Source organism: Oryctolagus cuniculus, chromosome 19, assembly GCF_051225735.1.
Source record: "Oryctolagus cuniculus isolate XC-2025 breed Fujian yellow rabbit chromosome 19, ASM5122573v1, whole genome shotgun sequence".
Lineage (NCBI taxonomy): Eukaryota > Metazoa > Chordata > Mammalia > Lagomorpha > Leporidae > Oryctolagus > Oryctolagus cuniculus.
The window spans coordinates 43108602-43130890 of record NC_142885.1 but is presented as its reverse complement, the minus strand read 5'-3'; the positions used below and the strand labels follow the sequence as shown (position 1 = coordinate 43130890).

The following is a 22289-nucleotide window of genomic DNA, read 5'->3' as shown; positions in this document are numbered from 1 at the left end:
CTTTGAGTAAGCTGTCCTTTGTAATCCTAGGGGTGAACCTGAAGGGCACTATGCTAAGGGAAATCAGGCACAGAGAGACAAATACATACCACATCCCACTTAGGTGTAGAATCTAAGAAATACCAACTCAGAATTTGAGAGCAGGGTGGCCGTCAGCAGGGGCCAGAGTAATGACACAGTGGGCTAAGCGGCTTTCCGTATCAGAGGCTGATCTGAGTCCCAGCTGCTCCAGTTCTGATCCAGCTTCCTGCTGATGCACCTGGGGAAGCAGTGGAGGGTGGCCTAACTGCTTGGGTCCCTGCTACCCACGTGGGAGGCCTAGATGAGATTCTAGGCTCCTGATTACAGCCTGGACCAGCCCCAGCAATTGCAGCTGTATGGGATGTAAATCAGTGGATGGGAGATCTCTCCCTGTCTCTGCCTCTCTCTGTCATTCTGCCTTTCAAATAAATAATCTTTACAAATAAAAGTGGTAGTCATGAGAGGCTTGGCAGAACGCTGGATGGAGAGAGGCAAGATGTTGATCAGAGCATACAAAGTTTCAGGTGAAAGGAAGAAGCAGCCTTTAGTGATCAATAGATCACATGGAATGGTGACTTTCGTCAGAATTGCTAAAAGTAGATTGTAAATGTTCTCACCACAAATGAGTATGTAAGTCAATGGCTTTGTTATCAGCCTGACTTAATTCTTCCTCAGGTTCACACATGAGAACATGACTCTGCTGGGCTCAAGGGAGGCTGGGGAGACAACTCATGGCCTCAGGTTTTTTTTTTTTTTTTTTTTTTTTACTTAGGTATTCTGGAATTGGCGATGAAGGCTTTACAAACCTTACAAATATACTAAAAATCACTTGCACACTTGAAAAGGGTAAGATCTATGATATTTATAGCTCAAAAAGAATTCCAATGGCATAATATTCTGTGATGGAATTTGTGGTGGAATGAGAAGGCCATGCCAAGATGGCCACAGGCAACGGAAACTGCCTGGCAACAGGCTGTGATTGGATGGCTTTGGAAACTGCCTGGCAAGAGGCTGTGATTGGTTAGGGCATAGACCACCCCTTGACCAGATTGGCTGCCTTGGCTCTATACGCTGCTGTACTAACTGAAATAAATGAGTCTTCCAGCTGCTCGCATCTGGCCTGCTTTCACCCACACCTGGGGTCTGTGTGGTGACTCCACGCCTCTTGCCCCCACCACCATCCTCCTCTCAGAATGGATCCACAGCAACATCTGGCACCCAAGGAATTGTTATAAAAACATGCTAGTGGTGGGCTTCTTTTTATAGTGCTTGGGTTTTTTTTAAATTTTTTCTAACAAAATTACGTGTCTATAGCTTCTCTTTGTCTAGTTGGGAAGAATTATGTCTTTGACATTCCCTATGACACAAAGAAATCTATGGGAAGCAATATGTTACTGCCCACCACTACCACCAAAACCAAAACCTGCCAGTATTTTAGAGTCCTCGAAATTCTTCCCAAAGCCACTTTGTGTCCTCACTGACTCTATCCAGCCATCCTAATGCTTCCCCTGAATTCTATCCAACAACTTGTACTTGGGGCAATCAAAGATGAAAATGTCTCTACTTTGGCTTTACTTTTGTAAAAAATTTATTTTCATGCTCTATGAAAGGCAGACAGAGATGTCCCATCCATTGGTTCACTCCCTAAATGCCCACGACAGGCAGGCTGGGCCAGACTGAAGCCAGGAGTCCAGAACTCAATGTGTGGGGAGCAACTCGGACTAGACTAAGTTACTGGAATTAAGACTTATTCTATGCACCTGCTCTCCCACAATATGGCGCTGGGAGAGAAGAAAACAGCTTCTACACAGCTGCCTCCAGTTCAACCAATAAACTGTAGGACTTGCTCCTGATTGGAGGAGAGCAGCGTGCTCGGTGTGTGGGCAGCCGAGTTAGGATTGGCAGAGGAGGACTATTAGGAGGAGAGAGACGGCATGCACCAGGAACATCTAAGGGGAACATCTAGCTGAAGGAACACCTGTGCAGCCCCCGAAAGAACCAGCCAATGGTGTGCCGCTCCCCTGCGGAAGTGGGGAATGTGGCCAGGGGGAACTGCCCTTCCACGGAGGTGGAAGGGATAATGGCCAACCCGGGAAGAACCAGCAGCAAACCCGGGGAGGGCCGAGCAGACGAAAGAACAGCGCAGGGTCCTGTGTCGTTCCTCCACGAAGAGGGCGAGCGACACAATGCAGGCCTCCCACATGGTTGGCATTAATAGGAAGCCGGATTCAAAAGTTTAGCCAGGCTGTGGAGTAGTGGGTAAAGCTGCAGCCTGCAGCACCGGCATTCTGTATGGGCACCGGTTGGAGTCCCGGCTACTCCACTTGTGATCCAGCTCTCTGCTATGGCCTGGGAAAGCAGTAGAAGATGCTCCAAGTCCTTGGGTCCCTGTATCCACGTGGGAGACCCAGAAGAAGCTCCTGGCTTCAGATCGGCCCAGGTCCGGCCATTGCAGCCATCTGGGAGTGAACCAGCAGATGGAAGACCTCTCTCTCTCTCTCTGCCTCTGCCTCTGCCTCTCTGTAACTCTCAAATAAATACATTTTTTGAAAAAGTCTTAAAAAACGAAAGTGGAGCCAGGCCATGAACCCAGGCACTCAGATATAGGACTCAGCCCCTAGTGGCAATTAACCACCATACTAAGTGCCTGCCCCAGAATTTCCACTTTGGCTGTGGTGTTGGCCAAGTTCACACTGTTGAAATGGTGGGTCCCTAAGGAAAGACTCTCCGATTTTTTTTTAATTTTATTTTTTATTTTTTACAAGCAGAGTGGACAGTGAGGGAGAGAGACAGAGAGAAAGGTCTTCCTTTGCCATTGGTTCACCCTCCAATGGCAGCCGAGGCCGGTGCACTGTGGTCGGCGTACCGCGCTGATCCGAAGGCAGGAGTCAGGTGGTTCTCCTTGTCTCCCATGGGGTGCAGGGCCCAAGGTCTTGGGCCATCCTCTATTGCACTCCCTGGCCACAACAGAGAGCTGGCCTGGAAGAGGGGCAACCAGGACAGAATCCGGCGCCCCGACCGGGACTAGAACTCGGTGTGCCGGCGCCATAAGCCGAGCATTAGCCTATGAGCCACGACGCCGGCTCCGTTTTTATTTTCTGTTTGTTAGAGAGGTGGGAGTAGGGGCAGAAGCTGGAGGAGAACTCAACCGGCTCGCCCGTGTGGGTGGCACTTGAACCGTCCCTGCTGCCTCCCAGGAGCCACGTCAGCAGGAAGGTGGAGTCAGGAATGAAACCCACTCGCTCTAATACGGGACATGGGTGTGTCTCAGCCACGGGCTTCTCATCTGCCTGAGCGCCAGTTCCCAGAGGGCTAAGCAAGAGCACCAGGTTAGGGGTAAGACGAGGAAGAACTGGCCTGGGGAATGGGGTGGAGTCCTTAAGCACAAACTGGGGCGAAACTTCAGCAGGGAGATCGCATCTGGGACAGATGGGAGGACAGAGGTGCAGGCCACCCACCTGCAGCTGAGCTCCAGGGAGAGGGGACAGCCCTTGGTCAGAGAAGCCAGCCCCTTCTCAGGGGGGAGGGCGCCAGAGAGGCACACCTGGGGCTCGGCGGTGTGCCCCCGCTGAGCCTTCCCTTCAGAACTCCTGTTTGGACAGACATTCTCAAGAGCTAACCCCGAAAAGAGTTGGTTCAAACCAGCGTCTCCTCTCCTTGCGACGTACGGAAGAGCCCAGGATTCTCAACACCTGTCTCCCTCGTGCTCCCACTCTTAGCAGCAGGTAGCCAGAGCTGAGAGTCACACCGCCCTCCAAGAGTGGGTCCCGCCTGCACACACCCACATGCACACCAGCTTTAGCCATGTCCTTTTATTGAGCCATTTGTATGGGAATGGTGATCAGGGAGTTCTCACACCCCACCACGGGGCCCTGCCACAGAGGAGGCGGGCTCAGCAGTTGCTGGGGCAGTTTCTGGGATGGTGTCCCAGTGCAGGCCAATGGCGGTGATGAATAAGCCAGCTCGGCCACTGATGAATCGGAGCACGGCGTCCAGGTCCAAGGGGACAGCATAGAAGATTACGCCTGTGCCTTTCCCAAAGGAAAGGAAGCGACCCTCATCGGTATAAAAGTTCAGGGTCTTCAGATAGTTACCGTATGACCCAGACACCGCGATCACTGACTCCCCTGGGTGCAGAAAGATCTCCTCCAGGTCTCCCAGCTTGCCACCCACGTAGTCACTCCACACCTGGCCATAGCGCACCTGGAGACTGGGACGGGTGGGAGGGCAGGAACGGGGACACTGATTAGGTCATCAGAGTTCAGGACCTTTTGACCTGCACGTGGAGTCCTCCAAACTGGACGCTAGCATGAGCAGTCCCTGCTAGTTGCCCCAAAAGTGTAGGCCGGGTGAGCCCTGGAGGACCACACAAAGAACTTCAGCTCCTGGCCTGGCTGACAGCAGGTGCAGAGAAGGAAGGCAGCTTGCCCAGAGTCTCCCACATACCGCAAATGGCAGGCCTTGAATTTGGAGTCCAGCTTCCTACGATGCCCCACCATATTCCCCCACTTGTGGAAGCAAAGGGATTTTCTAACAGCTGAGTGGCTCCCTTGTGGGAGAGGGAAGAGGCTTGTCCATGCTGTCCCAGGAGGCAGATCCAGGATCAGGGGACACACTTTGGCTCTGCACGTGATAGAATTTTCCAACTGGCAATGGAGTGGGGACTGCTCAAGAGAGGCGTTGAACAAAGTTGCAGGGCACCCAGCAGGGATATTGGAAAGAAAATTTAAACCACAGAAGGCGGGTGGGCTGGGCTGGTCGACTTCCAGGCCCCTGAGAGTTAGTGGTTATTAATGATTTGCCACCACCAGGCATATTCGGGGAGTGAGGAGTCCAAAGGGTACGGTTCTGGAAGCCGAGTCCTCTCACAGCTATCCCCACATCCTGCCTCACTAGGGACCTGTTGGTTGAGGCACAGGTGGCCCAGAGTGAAAGAGCACTTCCTGAGCTAGTAAGAGCTTGAGGAACGCGGAAGAGCCTTACCCCACGATATTGAAGCTGTCAACCCGGACACGGATGGCTGTGATGGGCCCTTCCAGCTGGAGGCCGGAGTGGGAGAATGGCTCTCCTCCTGGACTTCCATACTCGCCACTGTAGGAGGAGGACCTGGCCTGGACTGCAGTGGAAAGAAAGGGGGGCTTGGAGGCAAGGACCTCCCAGTTCCCACCGCTCAGTGGCGGCCCTGCAAGCCTTGGCCACCAGCCGAGCAGGGGCCCCTTCCCGCCACCCCGCCACCAGAGTCCCAGCGGCTCACTTACTGGCACTGGCAGAGGCCGAGGCACAGAGAAGGCCCAGGAGCATGAAGGTCCACATCGTGAGGCTGCAGGGGGGAAGAAGAGAGGAGGGGGGAGGTTTCCCCCTTTCCCTCTGGCCTCCGGGTGGCCTGACCCTTCAGCTCCCACCTAGCCAGACCCAGGCTCAAGGTGCACAGCACTGTCCACAGCCTGCAGTGCATCCTCCAGACCTGGTGTTCCAGGGTCCAACTGTCTCTGGCCCACCCTTGGTCTGGCTGTAGCCACGCCCTCCTTTTCCCCTCCAAGCAGAAGGTCAGCGCTCAGCCACGACGGGGACTTTCTGAAGAAGGACTGGAGGATAGGCCTCAGCCTGGAGACGGCTGAATTTCCTGAATCCAGCATCAGAGCCAACACCGACAAGCTGGCCGCTGGAGTACAGTAGGTGAGTCCTCCGCCCCTGGAGCCGCCATCCCATATGGGCACCGGTTCAAGTCCTGTCTGCTCCACTTCTGATCCAGCTCTCTGCTAGTGCCCTGGGAAGGCGGTGGAAGATGGCCCAAGCACTTGAGCCCCTGCACCCCCTTGGGAGACCTGGAAGAAGCTCAAGCTCCTGGCTTTGGATTGACCCATTTCTGGCCGTTGTGGCCATGTGGGGGAGTGAACCAGCAGATGGGATCTTTGTCACGATTCTTTGTCCACCGACACACGCCTGGCCTTTCCCAGTCACCTGAGTGTCCCAGGTTCCTAGTCCTTCAACTGACAGCTGACACATCTCTGCACCAAGATAGTTTCAACTCAGGTGCCCACTTCACTAACACTCCCTGCCACTCAATCCAGGCATCCCCTTCCCTAGACCAGATCAGATCTGAATCCCCACCGACCTCTCTTTATCTCTCTCTCTCTCTCTCTGCGTCTTCTCTGTCTTTGTAACTCTGACCTTCAAATAAATAAATAAATCTTTATTTTTTTTATTTTTTTTATTTTTTTTTTATTTTTTGACAGGCAGAGTGGACAGTGAGAGAGAGACAGAGAGAAAGGTCTTCCTTTGCCGTTGGTTCACCCTCCAACGGCGCTGATCCGATGGCAGGAGCCAGGAGCCAGGTGCTTTTCCTGGTCTCCCATGCGGGTGCAGGGCCCAAGCACCTGGGCCATCCTCCACTGCACTCCCTGGCCACAGCAGAGAGCTGGCCTGGAAGAGGGGCAACCGGGACAGAATCCGGCGCCCCGACCGGGACTAGAACCCAGTGTGCTGGCGCCGCAAGACGGAGGATTAGCCTAGTGAGCCGCAGCGCCGGACCAATAAATAAATCTTTAAAAAAGAATTTTCCCCCTCTTTCCTGATATTTTGATAGAAAAAGAAAAACAAACAAACAAAGAAAAAAAAACGAAGAACAAGCAGGCAGTAAAGTTTAAAGAATGGCATGGCAAACACCCGTACAACCATATACCACTTTATGGATTCTATCACATCATGGGGACTATCTTGTACATTAGCAAGTCTAGCCAGCCAGCCAGCCTCAACCTGCCAGCCCCTTCTCAAACCATCTGTCTCTGAGAAGGGTGACTTGGGCTGCAAGTTGCCCCCCTCCCAAGAGACGTCATTCCAGCGAGCATGAGGGAAGCTTAGGGGCTGAGGGGGTGCAGGTCCTCCTTGGGACAGGGTGGGGCTGGGCCCCTGCCCCAGACTCTCAGACACCATGGCAGAAAGGTCCTGGAGCCCTCCCCCACCCTCGGGTCTGAGACTTCAGAGTGGGTGTCAGACTCGTTCTGCCCTGCAAGGGTGGATCTCTCCACCTCAAGCCCCGAGTCCTGATGTCTGGCGTCTCCAGGACTGGTTCTGTGACCCCTCTGAGTCAGCAGGTCTTCCAAGAAGACAGAAGCATGGAGGCCAGGGAGCGTCTGGAGTAAGTAGCATCACTTATCAGTGGCTCCTGACCCGTCGCTCAGGGCATCCCACTCCCTCCCCTCCAGCTGGCTCATCATCTGGGACTGGAGGCTCAGCCCAGATGGCAAAGGGAGTCCCGCCCTCCAGAGCCGGAAGTAGGGCGGCGCACTTCCGGGAGCACAGGTGCACCCAGGCCAGGAATGCCAAGGTGTCTCCTCTCTTCTCCTTGGCCTTCAGGTAACCTTTGACGGAACTTCCATCTCACCCAGCCACTCGGCTTAGCCTTGTCCCTTGTCCTCTGTCTGCCTTTCTCTGCTGATTCTCTCCCTTGATGCCTGCAGGAAACGCCCAGGACCCTTAAGACAGAGGCCCTGAAGCGGTCCAGGGCCCCGCCCGGTCCTTTCCAGGAGTCCACATTTGCCCATGTAGTGACTGAAGCACCAGCGCAGAGCGGGAAGGCGGTGGAACACCATGCTCCACCTGTCCATCTGTTCACACTAGAATTTGTAACACTATTTATTTAGGGGGCCGGCGTTGTGGCGTTGTGGGTAAAGCTGCTGGCGGCAATGCCAGCACCCCGTGTATGGGCACCAGTTTGTGTCCCGGCTGCTCCACTTCCAACCCAGCTCCCTACTAATGCGCCTGGGAAAGAGGCAGAGAATGGCCCAAGTGCCTGGACCCCAGCTCCCATGTGGGAGACCCGGATGAAGCTCCTGGATCCTGGCTTTGGCCTGGTCCAGGCCTGTCCGTTGTGGTCGTCTGGGAAGTGAAGCCAGGAATGGAAGATCTTTCTCTTTCTCTCTTTTCTCTCTGCCACTCTTTCAAATAAGACATAAATATATTTTTTAATGGCCACCACATTGAGGATGGGACAGCCCAAAGCCAGGAGCCAGGCCTCTCTCTTAGGGTCTCAGACATGGTAACAGGGTCCCAAATATTTGTTCCCTTGTTGCTACCTTCCCAGGCGTGTTCGAGGGAATTAGATGGGAAGCAGGTAGCTAGGACTCGAACCAGCACTTCAACTTACAGGATGCACTGGAGAATCCAAAAGTTCTACTTTTGAAATTTATGTTTATTAAATAAAATCTTCCTCTAAAAAATAATAAAAGTAAAAATAAAATAAGTTATAGGATGCTGGTGTAGCAGGTAGGCAGTTTAACCCGCTGTGCCACAATGCCGGTCCTCTCTTTGGCAATTTTAAAACGTGTTTATCATTTTCTTCTCCTTGAAAGGTAGAGTGACAGGGAGAGAGAGAGAGATGGGGATCTTCCATCCACGGTTTCGCTCTCCACGTGCCCACACAGCCAGGCCTAGGCCAGGCTGAAGCCACAAGCCAGGGACTCTATCTGGGGCTCCCACATGAGCAGCAGGGCCAGGGCACTTGTACATCATATGCTGCCTCCCAGGATGCATTAGGGGAGCTGGAGTGGAAGTGGAGCAGCTGGGAGTCCAACCGGGAACTCTGATGTGGGATGCAGGCATCCCAAGCGGTGGCTTAATCCATTGCCCTGAACCCCTGCCCCCTGTTTTCCATTTCACCCAGGGGCCCGGCCTACTGCCCCTGAAAATGTCAAGGACGTTGCCTTAAACTTCACCAGCCCCAGTGCTACAGGCTATGGAAGTCCAAAGGTCTTTGTGTTTTCAGTGTTTTGCTTGGCAAAGCAGCTGTATGCAGGAGCCAGTGCCATGCTGGCCTGTTTCCAAGCTCCTCCAATGAGAACTTGCCCAACCTGCATCTCCACACACCAGCTGTCTGCTGCGTCATCTATAAAATGCCCCCTGCACCCCCACACCATGGGGGAAGCAGCTTGGAACTGTCACATGCTCCTGCCTCCTTTGAGCCAATGACACAGCTCCTCTCTCAAAGGACCAGCAACACAGGTTGTGTTTCGACCAAGAGGGCAGCGGAGCTACCTAGCTCAGAGCAACCTGAACTTGTCACGTGTGACAAGGAGTTCCAGGGAGTTCCTCTCAGGACTTTGCAAAAGTGACAGCAGAAAAGGGAGGCAATGGCTTCCATGTCACTGGGTCCCAGCTCTCTCCTCCCCTCCTGTGTGGCCTGAAAACGACAAAGCAGCCTTTGCCCTCTTTTCAAAGTCTTTGTGCATTCCAGACCCCATGGTGGGACTGAGCCTCCTTCACCTGTCAAAAGACAAAATACAACAAGTTTAATCAAAAAGATCCTAACTGGCTTTTGTCTGTGATTCTAGAATCAGGCTGAACACTTCTGTGTATAAAATAGGACAGGTGTTCCTGTGGACCCCCTCCTACGCCCCTTTCCAGGTCCTTGCCCTCGGTCTAAGTCACCCCAGGTTAGGCAGGCACACACCACCCAGAAGCCTAACGCCAATTCTCAGCTCCTCCTTTTACTGTCGGTTCGCCCGGCGAATTCACATAAGGACTGATCATGCCAGAATTCGGAAGCATGTCATTGTCCCTCACTCGAGAGAGGTGACGCTCCGGAGACACCGTGTGGGCATACGGCCTTGACCTAATGAATCAAGGAAGTCCCCCACTAAGCACAGGAGAAATATAGTGAGTCTGTGAGTGATAAGAGCCTGTCACTTCAGGCTGCTGCCTCACAGGCAACAGTTGAAACTTAGGGAGAGAGAGCTCCAACAGTGAAAACGACAATGTAGCAAACAACGCAGCAATGCCTAGTCAGCCACCCCCAAATATCCATGGGATGAACTTAGACAATCTCCAAGCAGTAACCAACGCGAGGTCATCCCATCCGCACCCAGTGAGGATCCCCACGTTTGTGGCAGTCCCCAGGCACCCAGGCTCTCAGGACAGCAGCTAGACCCCATCCCACCCACATGTTTGCCGTTAATCTCGAAGTGAACACAGAATTCAGGCCCTGGATTCCAACGCCTGTAAAAAGGCTTCTGCTAACCTAGGGCCGAGGATATGCTTGTGTCTTTCCAGAGAATGCGGGACAGCCCATTTGGGTACCAGCCAGAAACATCAAGCCTACAACTGTCAGCCAACCAGAACCAGCTGAACAAGACTGAGAGTCCGCCTTGTTAGCGGATGCACCTGCCCTATCATCCTACCCTGAGAAAGTGCCCATAGCCACATCTGCTACTGCTTTATACCCCACTAGCTCTGGTCAGCCACTCAAACGGCCCACAGCCTGTGTGCAGACACGCCATTGCTGATTACCATTGTTCTTCATTCCTATCCCTATCTGAGCAAGCACTCCTGTGGCCTCCCATTTTGAGCACTGGTTAGTCAATGATGGGTAAGATCCCCTGGGAGACAACCTAAGAGAAGCACAGCCACGTGCAGAGACCACATGGAAACGGGGTCAGCAATGGTATGGCCAAGAATCATACCTCCCATTGCTCAAAAATAAATGAAAAGGAAGAAATGTGGTGGAAAGAGAAGGTCATGCCAAGATGGCCGCTGACAATGGAGACTGCCTGGCAACAGGCTATGATTGGATGGCTTCGGGAAACAACATGACAATGGAGCCTGACTGACAGCAGGCTTTGATTGGATGGCTTTGGGAACCACATGGCAATGGAGCCTGCCTGGCAACAAGCTGTGATTGGATGGCTTCAGAAACTGCCTGGCAACAGGCTGTGACTGGTTAGGGCATAGACCGCCCCTTGACACGATTGACTGCCTTGGATATTTAGGCTGCTCTACCAAATAAGTAAACGAGTCTGTGGGCTGCTCACCTCTGGCTTGCTTTCACCTGACACCTGGGGTCTGTGTGGTGACTCCATGCCTCTTGCCCCTACCACGCTCCTACTCTCAGAAGGAATCCACCACAAAATCACAGTCCCCAGAGCTATGACGACCAGCTTATTTTTGTCTTCCTAGAGACACACTTCTTGAAATAGCCCTCGCCTCTGGGAATCCTCACCTCCCATTCATTCCTTAGCAAATTGCAGCCTGCTTCAGCCAATTCCTACAGGCCACTGAAGCTGTGCTTGTCAAGATAATGAATGACCTCCTCACGGCCACCATGGAAGAAACGGAGATCTTTCTTTTTCTCCATTTCTCCTGGCCTTAGCCACTTCTTGGAATTTCTCTCTTGCCTTCTCCTTGCCTCCCATGACACTCCATTCTCTAGTTCTTTTTTCCCTATTTATTGATTTGAAATGCAGACAGAGAGAAGCAGAAAGATCTTTCATCCATTGGTTCACTCCCCAGATGCCTACAACAGCTGGGGCTGGGCCAGCATAAAGCCAGGAGCCAGGAGCTCCATCCAGGTGGGTAGCAGGAACTCAATCACTTGAGCCATTATCAGAGGCAGGGAGCTGGACCAGAAGGAGTGTAGCCAGGACTCCAAAGGGCACCGCAGTATGGGATGCAGCGTGGTGCCTTGACCTGCTGTGCCACAACATTAACCTCCATTCTATAGTTCTGTAACTGCCTCCTCTTTCTACCAACCACCACTGGTGTTTCCCAATTCCCTTACTCCTGCCTTTCTCCTTTTCTATACCTGTTGCTTTCCTGAATGGCTTCTTCCACACCCAGCACATGAACTTCACTGTAGCACTTGAACTTCACTATTTATGTGCTGATGACCTTTGAGTAAGCTGTCCTTTGTAATCCTAGGGGTGAACCTGAAGGGCACTATGCTAAGGGAAATCAGGCACAGAGAGACAAATACATGCCACATCCCACTTACGTGTAGAATCTAAGAAATACCAACTCAGAATTTGAGAGCAGGGTGGCCGTCAGCAGGGGCCAGAGTAATGACACAGTGGGCTAAGCGGCTTCCCGTATCAGAGGCTGATCTGAGTCCCAGCTGCTCCAGTTCTGATCCAGCTTCCTGCTGATGCACCTGGGGAAGCAGTGGAGGGTGGCCTAACTGCTTGGGTCCCTGCTACCCACGTGGGAGGCCTAGATGAGATTCTAGGCTCCTGATTACAGCCTGGACCAGCCCCAGCAATTGCAGCTGTATGGGATGTAAATCAGTGGATGGAAGATCTCTCCCTGTCTCTGCCTCTCTCTGTCATTCTGCCTTTCAAATAAATAATCTTTACAAATAAAGGTGGTAGTCATGAGAGGCTTGGCAGAACACTGGATGGAGAGAGGCAAGATGTTGATCAGAGCATACAAAGTTTCAGGTGAAAGGAAGAAGCAGCCTTTAGTGATCAATAGATCACATGGAATGGTGACTTTCGTCAGAATTGCTAAAAGTAGATCCTAAATGTTTTCACCACAAATGAGTATGTAAGGCAATGGCTTTGTTATCAGCCTGACTTAATTCTTCCTCAGGTTCACACATGAGAACATGACTCTGCTGGGCTAAAGGGAGGCTGGGGAGACAATTCACGTTTTTGGTTTTTTTGTTGTTGCTGTTGTTGTTTTCTTCAGTATTCTGGAATTGGTGATGCTGGATGTACAAACCTTATAAATTTACTAAAAATCACTTGCACACTTGAAAAGGGTAAGATCTATGATATTGATAGCTCAAAAAGAATTCCAATGGCATAATATTCTGTGATGGAATTTGTGATGGAATGAGAAGGCCATGCCAAGATGGCTGCAGGCAACAGAAACTGCCTGGCAACAAGCTGTGATTGGATGGCTTTGGAAACTGCCTGGCAACAGGCTGTGATTGGTTAGAGCATAGACCACCCCTTGACCAGATTGGCTGCCTTGGCTCTATAAGCTGCTGTACCAACTGAAATAAATGAGTCTTCCAGCTGCTCGCATCTGGCCTGCTTTCACCCACACCTGGGGTCTGTGTGGTGACTCCACGCCTCTTGCCCCCACCTCGATCCTCCTCTCAGAATGGATCCACAGCAACATCTGGTGCCCAAGGAATTCTTATAAAAACATGCTAGTGGTGGGCTTCTTTTTATAGTGCTTGGGTTTTTTGTTTTTTTGTTTTGTTTTGTTTTGATTTGTTTTGTTTTTGTTTTTTACAAAATTACATGTCTGTAACTTCTCTTTGTCTAACTGGGTGAAATATGATTTTGACATTGCCCTCTATGGGAAGCAATATGTTACTGCCCACCACTACCACCAAAACCAAAAACTGCCAGTATTTTAGAGTCCTTGAATTTCTTCCCAAAGCCACTTTGTGTCCTCACTGACTCTATCCAGCCATCCTAATGCTTCCCCTGAATTCTATCCAACCCCTTGTACTTGGGGCAATCAAAGATGAAAATGTCTCTACTTTGGAATTTACTTTTGTAAAAACTTTATTTTCATGCTCTATGAAAGGCAGGCAGAGATGTCCCATCCATTGGTTCACTCCCTAAATGTCCACAACAGGCAGGCTGGGCCAGACTGAAGCCAGGAGCCCAGAACTCAATGCAGGCCTCCCACATGGTTGGCATTAATAGGAAGCTGGACTCAAAAGTGGAGCCAGGCTGTGGAGTAGTGGGTAAATCTGCCGCCTGCAGTGCTGGCAATCTGTATGGGCGCCGGTTCGAGTCCCGGCTACTCCACTTGTGATCCAGCTCTCTGCTATGGCCTGGGAAAGCAGTAGAAGATGCTCCAAGTCCTTGGGTCCCTGTATCCACGTGGGACACCCAGAAGAGGCTCCTGGCTTTAGATCAGCCCAGCTCCGGCCGTTGTAGCCATCTGGGAGTGAACCAGCAGATGTCAAGACCTCTCTCTCTCTCTGCCTCTGCCTCTCTGTAACTCTCAAATAAATATATTTTTTGAAAAAGTCTTAAAAAACAAAAGTAGAGCCAGGCCTTGAACTCAGGCACTCAGATATGGGACTCAGCCCCTAGTGGCAACTTAACCACCATACTAAGTACCTACCCCAGAATTTCCACTTTGGCTGTGGTGTTGGCCAAGTTCACACTGTTGAAATGGTGGGTCCCTAAGGAAAGACTCTCCAATTTTTTTTTTTTTTTCCATAGGCAGAGTGGACCGTGAGGGAGAGAGACAGAGAGAAAGGTCTTCCTTTGCCGTTGGTTCACACTCCAATGGCCGCCGAGGCCGGCCCGCTGCGGCCAGCGCACGACACGGATCCGAAGGCAGGAGCCAGGTGCTTTTCCTAGTCTCCCATGGGGTGCAGGGCCCAAGGACGTGGGCTATCCTCCAGTGCACTCCCTGGACACAACAGAGGGCTGGCCTGGAAGAGGGGCAACCAGTACAGAATCCGGCACCCCGACCGGGACTAGAACTGGGTCTGCCGGCGCCGTAAGCGGAGCATTATCCTATTGAGCCATGGCGCCAGCCCTATTTTTATTTTCTGTTTGTTAGAGAGGTGGGAGTGGGGGCAGAGCTGGAGGAGAACTCAACCGGCGGTCCGTGTGGGCGGCACTTGAACCATCCTGAACCGTCCCTGCTGCCTCCCAGGAGCCACGTCAGCAGGAAGGTGGAGTCAGGAATGAAACCCACTCGCTCTAATACGGGACATGGGTGTGTCTCAGCCACGGGCTTCTCATCTGCCTGAGCGCCAGTTCCGAGAGGGCTAAGCAAGAGCACCAGGTTAGGGGTAAAGACGAGGGAGAACTGGCCTGGGGAATGGGGTGGAGTCCTTAAGCACAAACAGGGGCGAAACTTCAGCAGGGAGATCGCATCTGGGACAGATGGGAGGACAGAGGTGCAGGCCACCCACCTGCAGCTGAGCTCCAGGGAGAGGGGACAGCCTTTGGTCAGAGAAGCCAGCCCCTTCTCAGGGGGGAGGGCGCCAGAGAGGCACACCTGGGGCTCGGCGGTGTGCCCCCGCTGAGCCTTCCCTTCAGAACTCCTGTTTGGACAGACATTCTCAAGAGCTAACCCCGAAAAGAGTTGGTTCAAACCAGCGTCTCCTCTCCTTGCGACGTACGGAAGAGCCCAGGATTCTCAACACCTGTCTCCCTCGTGCTCCCACTCTTAGCAGCAGGTAGCCAGAGCTGAGAGTCACACCGCCCTCCAAGAGTGGGTCCCGCCTGCACACACCCACATGCACACCAGCTTTAGCCATGTCCTTTTATTGAGCCATTTGTATGGGAATGGTGATCAGGGAGTTGTCACACCCCACCACGGGGCCCTGCCACGGAGGAGGCGGGCTCAGCAGTTGCTGGGGTAGTTTCTGGGATGGTGTCCCAGTGCAGGCCAATGGTGTTGACGAATAAGCCAGCTCGGCCACTGATGAATCGGAGCACGGCGTCCAGGTCCAAGGGGACAGCATAGAAGATTACGCCTGTGTCTCTCCCAAAGGAAAGGATGCGACCATAATCGGTAAAAAAGTCCAGGGTCTTCAGATACTTTTTGTATGACCCAGACACCTGGATCACCGACTCCCCTGGGTGCAGAAAGATCTCCTCCAGGTCTCCCTGGTTGCCACCCACGTAGTCGCTCCACACCTGGCCATAGCGCACCTGGAGACTGGGACGGGTGGGAGGGCAGGAACGGGACACTGATTAGGTCATCAGAGTTCAGGACCTTTTGGCCTGCACGTGGAGTCCTCCAAACTGGACGCTAGGATGAGCAGTCCCTGCTAGTTCCCCCAAAAGTGTAGGCCGGGTGAGCCCTGGAGGACCACACAAAGAACTTCAGCTCCTGGCCTGGCTGACAGCAGGTGCAGAGAAGGAAGGCAGCTTGCCCAGAGTCGCCCACACACAGCACATGGCAGGCCTTGAATTTGGAGTCCAGCTTTCTACGATGCCCCACCCTTTCCCGCACTTGTGGAAGCAAAGGGATTTTCTAACAGCTGAGTGGCTCCCTTGTGGGAGAGGGAAGAGGCTTGTCCCTGCTGTCCCAGGAGGCAGATCCAGGATCAGGGGACACACTTTGGCTCTGCACGTGATAGAATTTTCCGACTAGCAATGGAGTGGGGACTGCTCAAGAGAGGCGTTGAACAAAGTTGCAGGGCACCCAGCAGGGATATTGGAAAGAAACTTTAAACCGCAGAAGGCGGGTGGGCTGGGCTGGTCGACTTCCAGGCCCCTGAGAGTTAGTGGTTATTAATGATTTGCCACCACCAGGCATATTTGGGGAGGGAGGAGTCCAAAGGGTACGGTTCTGGAAGCCGAGTCCTCTCACAGCTATCCCCATATCCTGCCTCACTAGGGACCTGTTGGTTGAGGCACAGGTGGCCCAGAGTGAAAGAGCACTTCCTGAGCTAGTAAGAGCTTGAGGAACGCGGAAGAGCCTTACCCCACGATATAGCGGCTGTCAACCCGGACACGGATGGCTGTGATGGGGCCTTCCAGCTGGAGGCCGGAGTGGGAGAATGGCTCTCCTCCTCCCCTTCCGTACTCGCCACTGTAGGAGGAGGACCTGGCCTGGACTGCAGTGGAAAGAAAGGGGGGCTTGGAGGCAAGGACCTCCCAGTTCCCACCGCTCAGGGGCGGCCCTGCAAGCCTTGGCCACCAGCCGAGCAGGGGCCCCTTCCCGCCACCCCGCCACCAGAGTCCCAGCGGCTCACTTACTGGCACTGGCAGAGGCCGAGGCACAGAGAAGGCCCAGGAGCATGAAGGTCCACATCGTGAGGCTGCAGGGGGAAGAAGAGAGCAGAGGGGGAGGTTTCCCCCTTTCCCTCTGGCCTCCGGGTGGCCTGACCCTTCAGCTCCCACCTAGCCAGACCCAGGCTCAAGGTTGCACAGCACTGTCCACAGCCTGCAGTGCATCCTCCAGACCTGGTGTTCCTTGGTCTGCTCCAGCAAGGTCCAGCTCTCTGCTAGTGCCCTGGGAAGGCGGTGGAAGATGGCCCAAGCACTTGGGACTCTGCACCCCCTTGGGAGACCTGGAAGAACCTCCAGGCTCCTGGCTCAGATTGGCCCAGCTCTGGCCATTGCGGCCATGTGGGGGAGTGAACCAGCAGATGGGATCTTTGTCACGATTCTTTGTCCACCGACACACGCCTGGCCTTTCCCAGTCACCTGAGTGTCCCAGGTTCCTAGTCCTTCAACTGACAGCTGACACATCTCTGCACCCAAGATAGCTTCAACCCAGGTGCCCACTTCACTAACACTCCCTGCCACTCAATCCAGGCATCCCCTTCCCCAGACCAGATCAGATCTGAATCCCCACCCCCTCAAAGGCAGACCCAGGAATCCCTAACACCTCTCACCTGGGAGCTTCAGGTGCAAGGTAACCCCTTAGAACCTTCCAGAACTTTTATACCAGCTCCAAACCCTCCCTCCTGCTCTTTTTTTTTTTTTTTTTTTTTTTTTTTTTTGACAGGCAGAGTGGACAGTGAGAGAGAGACAGAGAGAAATGTTTTCCTTTGCCGTTGGTTCACCCTCCAATGGCGCTGATCCCAAGGCAGGAGCCAGGTGCTTCTCCTGGTCTCCCATGGGGTGCAGGGCCCAAGCACTTGGGCCTTCCTCCACTGCACTCCCAGGCCACAGCAGAGAGCTGGCCTGGAAGAGGGAAAACCGGGACTAGAACCCAGTGTGCCGGCGCCGCTAGGTGGAGGATTAGCCTAGTGAGCTGTGAGCTGGGGCGCCGGCCCCTCCTACTCTTTATCAAGTGAAGCTCACCTCCTGAGCAAACAAGGTCAACCTCTTGGCATCAGGTGTTGGGCAGGGTCTGTCCCTCTCGTAAAGCTTATGGATGACAAGGTGGGGTCCACTTGGCTGAGTGCCAAGGCCAGGAGGGGCAGGACAAGCTTGAGGCATGGTCACCAGAAGCTTTTGATTAATTTATTTTATTTATTCAGTGTGGCAAGGGAGAGAGAGAGAGAGAGAGAGGGAGAGAGAGAGAGACAGAGAAGTCTTCATCCACTGCTTCACTCCCCACATGGCCGCAATGGCCAGAACTGAGCCGATCCGATGGATTGCTATGGATGTTCCCCCATCTGGAGAGTGAACCATCACATGGAAGACCTCTCTCTCTCTCTCTCTCTCTCTCTCTCTCTGCCTCTTCTTCTCTGCGTAACTCTGACCTTCAAATAAATAAATCTTTAAAAAAAAAGAATTTTTCCCTCTCTTTCCTGATATTTTATTACAAAAAAAAAAAAAAAGGCAAAAACACCCCAAGCAGGCAGTAAAGTTTAAAGAATGGCATGGCAAACGCCCGTACAACCATATACCACTTTATGGATTCTATCACATCATGGGGACTATCTTGTACATTAGCAAGGCTAGCCAGCCAGCCAGCCTCAACCTGCCAGCCCCTTCTCAAACCATCTCTGTCTCTGAGAAGGGTGACTTGGGCTGCAAGTTGCCCCCCTCCCAAGAGACGTCATTCTAGCGAGCATGAGGGAAGCTGAGGGGCTGAGGGGGTGCAGGTCCTCCTTGGAGCAGGGTGGGGCTGGGCTTTAGGTGCCCCCCTGCCCTGGACTCTCAGACACCATGGCAGAAAGGTCCTGGAGCCGTAGCCCACCCTTGGGTCTGGAACCTCGGAGTGGGTGTCAGACTCCTTCGGCCCCGCGAGGGTGGATCTCTCGCCACCTCAAGCCCCGAGTCCTCTTGTCTGGCGTCTCCAGAATTGCTACTCTTGTTTAGTTTATTTTCTCTTTGTTTCCAGAACACAGGACAATCAAACACCTATCTCTGAGAATTGCCCAGTCATATTATTGTATGTCATTTCATCCCCTAAAATAACATGACACAGGTGTCGTCCCGTATTTACTAACAGGAAACAGGCTGGCCTGGGGTGGGTGGCAGATTTGAATGTCCACCAGCTTCGCCCGCTATCGTGGTCTGGAAGTCTGTTTTTGGAGAGTGGCCATCAGCCAAGACAGCCACTCCCCGGGAGAGCCTCAAGCAGGACAAGGCTTCTGTTCGTGGGGCCAGGGGGCATCTGTCGGGTCAGACGGAGGAGGCAGCTGAAGAAAACGCATGAAATAACAGAAACAAGGGCTTTTTTATTATTATACTTGAAGATTCCAGAGGGGGAAGGTAACATGACTTGTATGGCCAGTGGGAAGGTTAGCAGGGAGGGACTGCAGAGAGAGAGAGAGAGAGAGAGAGAGAGAGAGAGAACCAAAGCTGTCATTGGGCCAGGGCATTCTCCAAGCAGGTTTCCCGTGGGGCGATCTAATTGGAGGGTTTAGCTCCAGCAGGCATGGTTCCTGGAGGCCACGCTGTGAAGGACAGATGGGCACCGCGGCCCCTGTGCACAGCCCGTGTGGAGTGGGGTCAGTGGAGTCAGTCATGTGGGTTGCATCCAGCTGTCCCACCAGGTGAAGGGCTGGTAACCGGGCCCCTGCTCCTGGGGTGAGCAGCCTGGACGCCACGGCAGCACAAACCCTGGGAACTCACTACGCTCTGAGGGCAGAGTGCGAAATCCTTTTGCAAGCATTTGGGTGTGTGAACCAGAAAATGAGAGTGTTTCTCTCTCTCTCTCTCTCTCTCTCTCTCTCTCTCTCTCTGCACCTCACGTTAGAAAAACAAAAACAGTGCCGGCACCACGGCTCACTAGGCTAATCCTCCGCCTTGCGGCGCCAGCACACTGGGTTCTAGTCCCAGTCGGGGTGCCGGATTCTGTCCCTGTTGCCCTCTTCCAGGCCAGCTCTCTGCTGTGGCCTGGGAGTGCAGTGGAGGATGGACAGGTGCTTGTGCCCTGCACCCCATGAGAGACCAGGATAAGCACCTGGCTCCTGCCATCGGATCAGTGCGGTGCGCCGGCCGCGGCGGCCATTGGAGGGTGAACCAACGTCAAAGGAAGACCTTTCTCTCTGTCTCTCTCTCACTGTCCACTCTGCCTGTCAAAAAAAAAAACAAAAAAACAAAAAAAAAAAAAAAAAACACACACACACACACAGCACAGCTCCTGAGTTTCTCTGGCTTTCTGTATCCCCACATGACTGCCTTCTCCCCCTGCACACACTCCCACCATGATGCCATGGCGAGATGCAGACCAAGGCCCTCACCAGGGGGGGAGTCAGGGGGGCTGCCAGGTCTTGGATTTTCAGCTGCAAAACCATGAGCTGGAGAAATCTCCTCTGCTTTACAAAGGACCCGGGCTCAGATATTTTATTAAGCAATAAAAAACAGAACTCAGGTGATCTACCAAGGATGAAGCCTCCTGATGGAGAAAATAAACCAAATCTGCTGGGGTTGTTAGAGGAATTCTCCCTGACACAAAGCAACGACAGCGCCCCCTGATGGAAGGAATTCACCCCACGGCCACTTGGAGAGCACCTTATTCAGGGTAGAGGAACTGGATAAGGCTGATGCTAACAACTCTGACAGATAGGGATCCCTGCCTTAGGGTGTTTGATTGTCCTGTGTTCTGGAAACAAAGAGAAAATAAACTAAACAAGAGTAGCAATTGTGGAGGCATTCAGGGAGAAACCAGGAGATTTTTCACTGAGCTTCCTGTCCCTTGGGGACCATGTCCACTGGGCCTAGCCTCCTCTGGGCCTCTGGTTAGACAACATAGCCCAGAACCGTGACCTTGGGGGTTCCCATGCCCTCCATGAAGCTGTCCGACTAGAAAGGCCTGAGTCCACCCCCTCCCCCATCTCCCCTCTCCCCACACGCATCAGGGAGACTTATTCTGGAAGCCTCCCCAAGAATTCCACACACAGAGAACACATGCTGAGAACAGCAGGGGCTTGGGCTGCGCGGGCTGCCGGCTCTCATTGCTGGTCTGTGAGGCTTGTTTGCTTGTCCGTCCTCCTTAAGTTAACTTCCTAAGAGCAGGCCCCATGAAGACCGCCGGTCGAGTCCTGGCATACAGATACTCAGTAAATGTGGCTTGGAGTTATAGTTTCATTGGTAGCCAAAATGTCCTAAATTCACTTTAGCGCGGACAATGTATGTTTGTCTTGCCTTTTTTTTTTTTTTTAAATTTTTAATGTGTTCTTTATTTGAGAGGCAGAAAGAAAGGGAGTGAGAGCTCCAATCTGCTGGTTTACTCCCTACCTTTGAAGAGTTAAAATTGTATATGTGCGGATGTAAAAAGTTAAGCTTAAGCTTACAGGTTTAAACCTTCCTGGTGCAGCTGTGAAAATAAGACAGAGTAAAGTAGCACCTTGACAGTAGGGACTCCATTTTGGAGCCCTTGAGACTGCATTCTGGGAAAGCAACCCCCCCCCCCAACGTGAGACTCTGGTCTGAAACTATGATCTCAACTAGTCGGACAATAGCAGTGCACTACATCACCCTTGGCAACGCACAAAAACCCCCTAGCATGATTGCTCAAGCTTAAAAGTAGAAAGGTTGCACCTGGGTTACCTGGGCTAATAATGAAGATGTGATTTGTCTATGTCTTCAAATCATAATTGCTGATTGTAAGATATTAGCAACCGCTTAGCAACTGTGTATTCTCCCCCCCTCTCCCGGTTTTGCGGTTTTTGCCTTTATAAACCCTAACCTTTGGTTATTCGGGGCTGCTCTGTTCATGATGATCAGACAGCCCCAGCATGCTGGATCATCAATAAAACTTCCCCGTGCTGTTTGCATAAGAGACGTGTCTCTTGGTGACGTTTTTCGGGTGGTCGACTCTGACACCTTCTTGCAACAGCTGGGCTGGACCAGGCTGAAGCTGGGAGCCAGGAAGAGAGAAAGTTCTTCCATCCAATAGTTCCCTCCCCAAGTAACCAGAATGGCTGAAGCTGGGCTGAGCTGAAGCCAGGAGCCAGGAGCTTCTTCTGGGTCTCCCACATGGGTGCGGGTGCCCAGACACTTGGGCCATCTTCCACTGCTTTCCCAGGCCATTAGCAGGGAGCTGGATTGGAAGTGGAGCAGACGGGACTTGAACTGGTACCTATATGGGATGTCAGCACTGCAGGCAGAGGCTTAACCTAGTGTGCAGGGTCTGAGTCCACCCAAACGCGGATGGACTGGGTCCCAGGAAAGGCAAGTGCGCCACTCACCCGTTCCCCAGCCTCCCGATCCCGGAGACAATCAGACGCAGCGGGAAGTCGAGTCAAGCAGGAACTCGTTTATTGCACGCGTAGTAAAACCTTTTAAAGCACAAAACTGCACGATTATTGGGTCAGAGCATAAGGACCAACCAATTGCTTAAAAGGTCATTTTATGGGGCGATTTTTACGGAACCAGCCATATGTCTGTAGACTTGTCATCAGTCGTCGTCATCTCTCCTGATGCTGCACGGCCAATCAGCTTTGGTGGTAAACAACCTCGGGTTCCACCCACCTTACTTCCTTTGGGCGCCATCTTTGGATTGCCTCGTGCGCCTAATATCGCTGCACTAGTAGGCCACAGTGCCGGCCCTGGAAGCTAGGAATTCAATCTGGGTCTCCCCCCACGGGGGGCAGGGGCTCGAGGACTTTTAATCATCATCTGCTGGGGCCAGCACGCACAGATGTGGGAACACAC

At 52.8% G+C, this 22289-nt stretch overlaps 2 protein-coding genes across 2 annotated transcripts; both read right to left on the bottom strand.

Annotated features, from left to right (window-relative positions):
• Window positions 1-3873: 3873 nt before the first annotated feature.
• On the bottom strand, window positions 3874-5334 carry LOC138847126 (zymogen granule membrane protein 16-like). The gene is made up of 3 exons (XM_070064878.2): window positions 5280-5334; window positions 5005-5137; window positions 3874-4231 (listed from the first exon to the last, which is right to left on the bottom strand). Exons 1-3 carry the CDS (start codon window positions 5332-5334, stop codon window positions 3874-3876), a joined length of 546 nt encoding a protein of 181 aa, XP_069920979.2.
• Window positions 5335-15080: 9746 nt separating this feature from the next.
• Window positions 15081-16539, bottom strand: LOC138846962 (zymogen granule membrane protein 16-like). Its single transcript, XM_070064300.2, has 3 exons — window positions 16485-16539; window positions 16210-16342; window positions 15081-15438 (listed from the first exon to the last, which is right to left on the bottom strand). Exons 1-3 carry the CDS (start codon window positions 16537-16539, stop codon window positions 15081-15083), a joined length of 546 nt encoding a protein of 181 aa, XP_069920401.2.
• Window positions 16540-22289: the final 5750 nt, after the last annotated feature.

Coding starts and splice junctions, on each gene's coding strand:
- LOC138846962 (XM_070064300.2), bottom strand. CDS start 16,539: ATGTGGACCTTCATGCTCCTGGGCCTTCTCTGTGCCTCGGCCTCTGCC. Junction 16,343..16,484: donor CTCGGCCTCTGCCAGTGCCA/GTAAGTGAGCCG, acceptor TTTCCACTGCAG/TCCAGGCCAGGTCCTCCTCC. Junction 15,439..16,209: donor GACAGCCGCTATATCGTGGG/GTAAGGCTCTTC, acceptor CACCCGTCCCAG/TCTCCAGGTGCGCTATGGCC.
- LOC138847126 (XM_070064878.2), bottom strand. CDS start 5,334: ATGTGGACCTTCATGCTCCTGGGCCTTCTCTGTGCCTCGGCCTCTGCC. Junction 5,138..5,279: donor CTCGGCCTCTGCCAGTGCCA/GTAAGTGAGCCG, acceptor TTTCCACTGCAG/TCCAGGCCAGGTCCTCCTCC. Junction 4,232..5,004: donor GACAGCTTCAATATCGTGGG/GTAAGGCTCTTC, acceptor CACCCGTCCCAG/TCTCCAGGTGCGCTATGGCC.